The sequence below is a fragment of the Motacilla alba genome, chromosome 7 (assembly GCF_015832195.1).
Source record: "Motacilla alba alba isolate MOTALB_02 chromosome 7, Motacilla_alba_V1.0_pri, whole genome shotgun sequence".
Classification (NCBI taxonomy): domain Eukaryota; kingdom Metazoa; phylum Chordata; class Aves; order Passeriformes; family Motacillidae; genus Motacilla; species Motacilla alba.
The window spans coordinates 23,989,063-23,997,420 of NC_052022.1; the positions used below are offsets into that span (position 1 = coordinate 23,989,063).

General features: G+C 55.8%; 1 protein-coding gene across 2 annotated transcripts; it reads right to left on the minus strand.

The window, feature by feature from the left end:
• Nucleotides 1–3,161: 3,161 nt before the first annotated feature.
• NEUROD1 (neuronal differentiation 1) lies at nucleotides 3,162–5,653 on the minus strand. Of its 2 annotated transcripts, XM_038143508.1 has the most exons (2): nucleotides 5,515–5,653; nucleotides 3,162–4,419 (listed from the first exon to the last, which is right to left on the minus strand). In XM_038143508.1, exon 2 carries the CDS (start codon nucleotides 4,408–4,410, stop codon nucleotides 3,313–3,315), a length of 1,098 nt encoding a protein of 365 aa, XP_037999436.1. In that variant the 5' UTR covers nucleotides 4,411–4,419; nucleotides 5,515–5,653; the 3' UTR covers nucleotides 3,162–3,312. The 2 variants fall into 2 exon arrangements, with proteins under 2 accessions (XP_037999436.1, XP_037999432.1); XM_038143504.1 differs by lacking the exon at nucleotides 5,515–5,653 and having other exon boundaries at nucleotides 3,162–4,425.
• Between the last annotated feature and the right edge of the window lie 2,705 nt (nucleotides 5,654–8,358).

Sequence of the window (8,358 nt, forward strand, 5' to 3'; positions counted from 1 at the left end):
AACCCCAGAGTTTTCTCTGCATGTGGAAGTTGGATAATCCCACTACAGCCTTAGTTAATTAGCGATATGTTCATAGGACAGGAACAGTGTGAGTAATTCTTTCCATTAAAAGAGACCTTGATAGACCTTCCTGTGGGAGTCATGAGCAGAAATTTCAACATTTGGCTTGATGTTAATAATATGAAAGAAATTTCATGGAGACGTCAGAAGCATCAGCAAAGTGGGGGAGGGGGGAAGGTCTCCAGTATTTTATAAGGATGGTGATAGGGGAAAAAACATCCAAAACTAATTGAAATAAGAAAACTCGCAAGTGATTTGTAAATTAGGGCCTCTAGTTACCAAAATGCCTAATTAATTTTCTTTATTAGATTGCTCATAACTTTAAAACATTACTTTCTCTGAAGTATCACAGTAGCAAATATTGAGATAGCCCAGATAGATCTTTTAAGTAGGTTGCATTGGCTGGAAGAGTTGAATTTTGTTATCAACAGTGGAAAAAGAAAAGGTAATTGAAAAGGTTTCTTGTGCTTTGGAAATGCCTTCCAAATATTCATTAAACATTTAAGCGACTAAATTTGCAGAATATGTTCCTGACATTGGCACTGGTTCTGTGGTATTTCTCTCATCAGATGGAAGTACTGTGTGTTATGCAGAGTGCATTCATGCATAAACAATATCATTTTCATAAATTAAAACCTCCCCTGCAGAAGGAACATCTGTGCCTGCCTTTGAATAAAAGATGGTGGCATGTGAGTTGCCCCTTGACTGACTAGAAGAATCCTTGTATTTAGGAAGAAGGCGCATAACCAAAAGGCAAGCAAGCCTGGGTCAGCTTTTTCAATTTTATCTGGAAAATCATAATTCATTTATCCCCTCCGGTTATCTAGGGCACACTTAGCTGTATTGCCACTGACTGGGAAAGGTTAATGGGTGCTTGAAAAGTTGCCTTTTGCGTTCTTTCATTTCAGATTCAGCAACAGTTTTTGAGTGTGGAGCTGCAGGCTCTGGCAAAATGCGGGGAGATGCTGCAAAATGCATCAGTCGGCATCACAATTAAATTTTAGCATGTTTTTAACGGGGAAGCCTGGCAGCAGGGGCTGCTGAACTGCTAGGACAGGTTTGCCATGCTCACACGTTGGATTTCCGTAGATGCAAACACCTTTAAAATACATGCCAGAAGCTTGATTTCTCCTGGGGGGGAAAAATGCCCTCATCCATAGGAAAGCTTGTTTACTTTCTGCTGGTTTTAGCTGAAATATTTATGAAATACCTCCGCTTTGTGACAGGCTTCATATAAAGTATTTCAGGTAACGTCTTAAATGTGTTTCTGATGGTCGGAGGCAAAGACCTGTTGATAATTGTTCCTGGTCATTAGGGGAATTGCTCTCCCGCAGGTTGTGTCTCCGGGTTTCTTAAGCCTCAGAATAATCAGTGAAGATTAAAGGAATACGTTTCCCGTCTGGGAAGAAGAAGGGACGATGTATAGATAGCGCGGATCCAGGTCCGCCTTGCCGGGAGGAAGGCGCACCTGCTGCCGCCACGCCGGGGCCGAAGCGCCCGCTCCCGGGGCGCGGGTCCCCCCACGGGCCGGGGCCGGCAGCGGAGAGCCGGGGCTGGCTGCGGAGAGCCGGGGGCCGGGGCTGGCTGCGGACACCCCGCGGGCCGGCAGGGGCGGGCCGAGGTGCCCGGGCGGGTGCGGGAGCCCGGCGCAGCCCGCAGCTCCCAGGCGAACTGCGCTTCGGCCCCGTCCCCCTCATTCAAGAAATCAGCATTGCAAATAGCACCGTTCGCTGGAAACGAACGAACGCCACCGCCCCCCCCCCCCCCCCCCCGCCCCGAGTACTTCTCAAGGTAAGTAAAGAATCCGTGTCCTTTTTTTAGACCAATTTTATTCTACAAATAATAAGTGTTGCACCTTTCATGAGCTATCCGAATAAAACAATAATCCCATAGGAATTACTTACACTAAGAAAAAAAAAATCACATTTAAGGAAAAATGCAACATTCGACCAAATGTTCAATACTATGTTGTTGCCAAAGGATGGATGGTTTTTTTTTTTTTCTAAAATCCCAGTGTGCATTACACCATAATATACAGGATTACAAACAAAATTACAGTACAGATTGATTCCAGTTGAACCAGCGTTACATTTCAAACAGCACTTATTCTGGACTGCATTGTACATGCAATAGCTATTGTTCTAATTACGGATTAAATGGTTTGAATTTGTTTCAAGCTACCGTACTAATCGACTACAATAGGTATATAGCCCGACTTTAACAACCTGATTAGATTTCGGTTCAGATTTATAAGATGAGCATATGACAACCACGGATTGTGTGAACATGTATAAAATCATGCATTTATAGCGCCTGGAAACATTAACATCTTCAAGTTATCTTTAAAAAAAAAAAAACCCAAACCCAAAACAAACAAAAAAAATCCAACAAACCAAAACCACGTAATGCCAAGGGGTTCAAAGACTAAAAAGAAACAGTGCAAATTGTATGTGATAGTCAAGCAGCTTTCGATTTAAAAAGGGTGTTGGCATTTGCTTATAATCTTTATATACAAGTTTGTGCAAGTAATGTGTTGAAATGATATGTTTTAATAGAAAATAAGTCTATCGTTCTTATATCTTCTCAAGACCTAGGGGATCTGGTTCTTATTGTACGGGGTAAAGGAAAAAAGAAATAAAGAAAAAAGGAAAAGAATGAAAAAAGAGACTTGGATGGGAAAGAAATTGCCCGGATTGTGCATTTTTTTTTCATCTTCATCTATTTGAAAAGGAAAGAAGTGCTAAGGCAACATAACTTCTCTAAGCACTTTTCTGCTGGTTTAAATTAGTTAAATCATTTTGTATAAATTAGATATAATTCTACCTTTCCAATATGTATAAAAATTGATGAAGCTGCATGGTTTAAAATAGGAAATTCACGTTATAAAAAGTCATTAAAAATTCTGTACAAAATCACAACAAAATAATTCAGCATGGGAAAGGTAACAAGTAGTAAAACGTTGGTTGAAAAATATAGATTTCATATATATTTTGTAATTGGCCCATCGCTAGTTTAAAAATTGCATAGATCCTAATTATTGCTTGTGATTTTGTTATCCCGATCAGGTAATTGACGCGATCCCAATGCCCCTACCCCAATTTACAGCGTCGCTCCGAGGAGCGGCAGCAAAGACAGCGGGTGAGCGGGGGCCGCGGGGCCCCGAGGCGGCGGCGGGGCCCGCCGGGCCGCCCCCTGTAAACAAGGCGGTGGCGGGGCGCGGCCGCCCCGGCCCTCCCTGCGGCGCGGGGAGGCTCAGTCGTGGAAGATGGCGTTGAGCTGGGCGCTGAGGACGCGCTCGTGGTGCGGGTGGCCCTCGTACGGCGCCAGCCCGTCCACCGGGATCTCGCAGCGGGAGGCGGCGGGCGGGAAGATGGCGGCGTGGGCGGGCGCGGCGGCCAGCGCGGCGGCGGCGGCGGCGGCGGGATAGTGCATGGAGAAGGCGTAGCTCTTGTCGAAGTCGGCGGCCGGCTCGTGCTTGAAGGAGAAGTTGCCGTTCACGCTGAGGGGCGGGCTGAGCGGCCCGTCGAAGGCGGGGCTGGCGCCCTCCGCCAGCCCGCTCTCGAAGAAGGGCTCCAGCGCGGCGCCGTAGGCGTGCGGCGGCTTGAGGTGGAAGAGGTGGGAGCTGTCCATGGTGCCGTAGGGCGGGCTGGGCAAGCCCGGCGACTGGTAGGGGTAGGGATGCGCCGGGAAGGGCGCGCCCGCCGCCGCCGCCGCCGCCGCCACGTGCGGCGGCACCTCCTGGCTCTGCTCGGGGAGGAAAGTCCGCGGGTTGAGCTGCAGGCAGCCGGCCACCAAGTTGGTGGTGGGCTGCGACAGGCCCTTGCAGAGGGTCTGCACGAAGGACACCAGGTCCGGGCTCTTGCCCGAGCGGAGGATCTCGGAGAGCGCCCAGATGTAGTTCTTGGCCAGGCGCAGGGTCTCGATCTTGGAGAGCTTCTGCGTCTTGGAGTAGCAGGGCACCACCTTGCGCAGGTTGTCCAGGGCCGCGTTCAGCCCGTGCATGCGGTTGCGCTCCCGGGCGTTGGCCTTCATGCGCCGCAGCTTGAACCGCTCCATGCGCGCCTTGGTCATCTTCTTCTTCTTGGGGCCCCGCCTCTTGGGCTTCTGGTCGTCGTCTTCCTCCTCTTCCTCTTCCTCCTCCTCTTCGTCCAAGTCGTCCTCCTCGTCCTCCTCCTCTCCGTTCCGCAGGGAGTCCTCCTCGGCCTCGGCGTGCAGAGCCTCCAGGTCCTCCTCCTTCTTGTCCACCTCGTGCTCCTCGTCCTGGGAGCTGAGGCACTCGTCCGTCCAGCTCGGGGGGCCCTGCGGCTGGGGCTCGCCCATCAGCCCGCTCTCGCTGTACGACTTGGTCATGGTGAGCCTCTGCATGGCGGAGGAGACAGAAAAGAGACGTGTCAGCACCGGGAGCAGCGGCCGAGGCCCCGCGCCACCGCCCGCGGGGAGAAGTTGCCCGCGCTTCGCTCCCCGGTCCCGCCGCCCCCTCCCGAGGGAAGCCCTGGATTCCCCACCGTGCCGGGGCAAACTTTTAATTGTCTCCGCGTTTCTGCCTCGCAATTAAGTTGACATATGTTCAAATACCATTATGTAACTCGCCGATATTAGCAGGGAATATAAGCAGATTATGCGTGCGGGAGCCAGCCCGAGCGGCACGACGCAAGAGGACCAAGCGTGGGCTGTTTTGTTTTGTTTCGCTTCGGAAAAAATCCTCAAACATTTTTACCGAGTAGGGGAAGAGGACACACGCACACATAGGGCACCTGCAGGGACGGATGGCGCCTGTGACGCCTGTCCCCGCCGCTCTCCGCGGTTCCCCCTCGCCGCCTCCTCGCGTGGGGCTTGTGCCGCCCCAGCGGGCGCCGAGCACCTGCTCCCCGGTCCCGCCTTCGTCCACAGGACTGTCACTGGGTGCCCGCGGCGGGGCTGCGCGGCCCCTGCCCGTGGTAACAGGTGCGGGACTGGCCCCGGCTGCCCGTCTCCGTCGTCCCCTCTGTTGCAAACGAGCATCGGTTCCCCGCTTCCCGTGTGGGGTTGCGACCGCTCCCCGGTAGCGTCGGGCACACCGGGAAGAAACAATGCCGCACGGCCGCCGAGGCACAGCCTGCGCTGGGACCGCGGCGATCGCGCTCCGCGGAGGAAAGGGAGCCGAAGTTCGGTGGAAGCACGTTAACATATGTAATATGCGTCTGTACAAACGGACGCGCATATACATATTTCAATGCGCGTACGGACGCGCATACACATTTACATATATATATATGTATACACACACGTAGGTGTGCATGGACGGATACAGGTGTGCCCGCACCCACCAGCAGGAACGACCGCAAGTGACAATAAAATCTGAAGCCGTTCCGGCAGAGGCATATCCCGTCCGCCCCGACGTCGCAGGGTCCTCTCCCACCCGGGCAGCCGCCGCGAACCCTTTTCCCGCGGGGGTAAAACACGCTTTCCCGTTACCTCCGTCGCTCAGCCTCTCCGGCGCGGTGACGGTCTCATAACCCCGGCACAGCTGTCCGTGCGAGGGCGCCGCGCGTGTGTGCGTGTGGCGTTTTTTCCGCGAGGTTGCCCAGCGCCGGGCTCCCCCCGTTATATAGCGGGACGGAGGATGCGCGGCGGGGGGCCGGCACCGGGACCCGGGCCCCGCGCGGCCGCCGCGCCCCGCGCGCCTGCGCCCCGCCCCGCGCCCCGCCCCGCCCGGTGGCACGCGCCATATGGCCGCCCACGTCAGGCGCGCGGCGCCCCCCCCCACGTGACGCCCCTTATTTGTATGCGGCCGCGCGCCCGCCCGCGGAGCCGCCACGCCCGCGCTGACCCGCGGGCCGCGCCATCTGTCACCGCCAGCCACACCGCCACCGGCACCGGCACCGCCACGCACCGCACCGCCGGCCGCTGCCACCGCACCGCCACCGCCACCGCACCGCCGGGCCGCATTGTTCCCATTGTTCTGGGGTGCGGCCACCGAGGGTCCCCGCCGCCCCCCCACATCTCCCAACGCGCGCCTCTAACCCCCCGAGACTCCCGGTCCCAGCCCTTGTGTACCTGTCGCCGCCACAAGCCCCCTCCTCTTTCCCCAGTTTTCGACCGTACTGGGGAAAACGGACGTCCCGGGGCTGTTGTGACACACGCGCACACACACACACACACCTGCCGCTCTGTCCTAACGCCTGGAGTAAACGCCGGCTTTTCCCGGGTTTTCGGTGGGAATACTGCCGGTTAACGGAAAGTTTGGAAGAAAGACGCCGAGTGGGGCGGCTTTAGAGTCTTTAAACGCCTCGGCGGAGTTTGCAAACGCCACCAAACCTTAGGGATGCGCTTTAAGGAGGGAGATAGCCCCCTCGCATGATAGATGTGCTATCTATCATGCGAGGCACGCATTATCCGGATATTTATTCAATAAAAATAAAATTATTTTCACCTCTTGAGGTTTTAAATGCGAAACAAATCATTCCGCCCTGAGGAGATGGATTTGGAAGATAATTTTCCAGGTCGGGTTATTTCTAAAATGTTTCTCTCCTGTTGGTGACCTACATAGCCCGGGGCAGCAGGAGGAGACTCCGGGGATGTTCGCCTCCTCGGTAATCAAATACAGAGGGCAACCGGCTACTTTTTGTTACGCCGAAGCTGGCCGGTTCTCTGTGGGAAGCGAGGGCCAGCAGCGCGGTGTGTGCCACCGGGTCCGGCGGGTGGGGCTGGAACGGGGCACCCTCGGGTCGCCGGCGGCTGCGGCCCTTCCCTGGGGCACAGAGGGGAGGGAAGCGCCGGCGCCGACCCACCGATGGATGTCCCCTGCCCGTGGCGAGCCTTCTCTGGCCGCAGAGGCGCCCCCGGCCCGGGGTCCGGGAGCATGCCCGTACCCTGGGCTGCTGGACCGGGCCTCCCGCCGGGCCGACAGCTCCCGAGAGAGCGCGACCCCGTTAACGGGAGCTGCTGGGGCAGCCGCGCTGCTGGGACCGGACACGTTTTGGAGGCGGGGAGGTCGGAACAGCTTTGGAGAGCGCAGGAGAGAGATGGGTCTGGTCCAGCCCTGCCTCGGTTGCTGGGAAATATCCCGTTGAATGGGTCTGTCTGGGAATACACCCGGGAATGTGGGGCGCTGGGGAAACACTAGGCAAGAATACTGGGAGGAGGGTACTGGCAGAAAACTGGGTTTCGGGGAGCGGTGAGAACTTTGGGGTGCTCGTGTGTTTCTGAGTGTGATGAACACAGTCGTCTTCCCTGGGAGCAAGATAAAATCAACACGTTGTCGATTGGCAGGTAACTAGGGAGACAAATAAAGAAGCAGGCAGTCGGACAGAGGGGCTTAAACCCGCCGAGCCCTGCTCGTCCCGTCCCAGTGGGTGATTGGCGAGGGTACCCGGGGGCCGTGGGGGAGCCGGGCCGACAGGTACGAGTCGCTGCTCCGTGCCGCCCGTCGGGGCCGGGACGAGCGCTGCGCTGCGGGGGCGCCGGGGCTCTCTGCCGTTCCGCCTTCATCCTTCCCACTCTTCCCGCTGCTTCGGCACTGCTTCTCCTACCGGTCTCGCAGGCAGTCGGCTCTGCCTCCCCTACTCGGGCCGTCCCCTGGCTCAACGGCTCCAGTTTCCCACCTTCCCTACTTCTCCTCTTCCCCCAGCCGCTTGATTTTATCGCTCCAAGCGTGCCTATTTTTTTCTCCCTGACCTACAGACTCCTCCTTCTCCATCTGGCTTCTAATTCGGCTTCTGTTTATTTTTTCCTCCGGAATCCTTTGGTTTTCTTTTCTCTCTCTATTTTTTTTTAATTATTTCATTTTTTCCCTTTTGTCTTTTCTTTTCCTTTTCCCCTTTCTTTTTCTTTATTTTGCTTTTTTTGGTTGGTTTTTTTTTTTTTCCCCTTCTCTTTTCCTTTTCTTTTTCCTTTCTGCCCTCCCTCCCTAGCTTCCCGCCCCCCTCCCCTCCTCCCGCGGCGCGGCACGCGAACCGCACGCGTCCCAACAAAGCTCCGTGCGGCCCGGCCGCCCCCCGCTCCCGCCTCAGCTGCTGCCCCCGGCCCCGGCAGGAGGCGGGCCCGGGGCCGCCTGGGGCCCGCTGCGGCGGCCAGCGCGGCCCCTCCGCGGGTCGCCGCTGGGGCCGAGCCCCGTCCCAGCCGGCCGGAGGAGGGTTCGCTGCGGGGGAGGCAGCGCTGTGGAAACGCCTTACAGTTGTCCGGAGCGCGAAATCCGCTCCCGATGAAATCTCTTGGGTTTGCGGCATTATCTTAATTAAGATAATTGATTCATATTGCACCTGCGAGAGTGCGGGGAAAAGATGCCTCCCCAAATAGCTTGGAGCTATTGGAGAGAGG

Coding starts and splice junctions, on each gene's coding strand:
- NEUROD1 (XM_038143504.1), bottom strand. CDS start 4,425: ATGCAGAGGCTCACCATGACCAAGTCGTACAGCGAGAGCGGGCTGATG.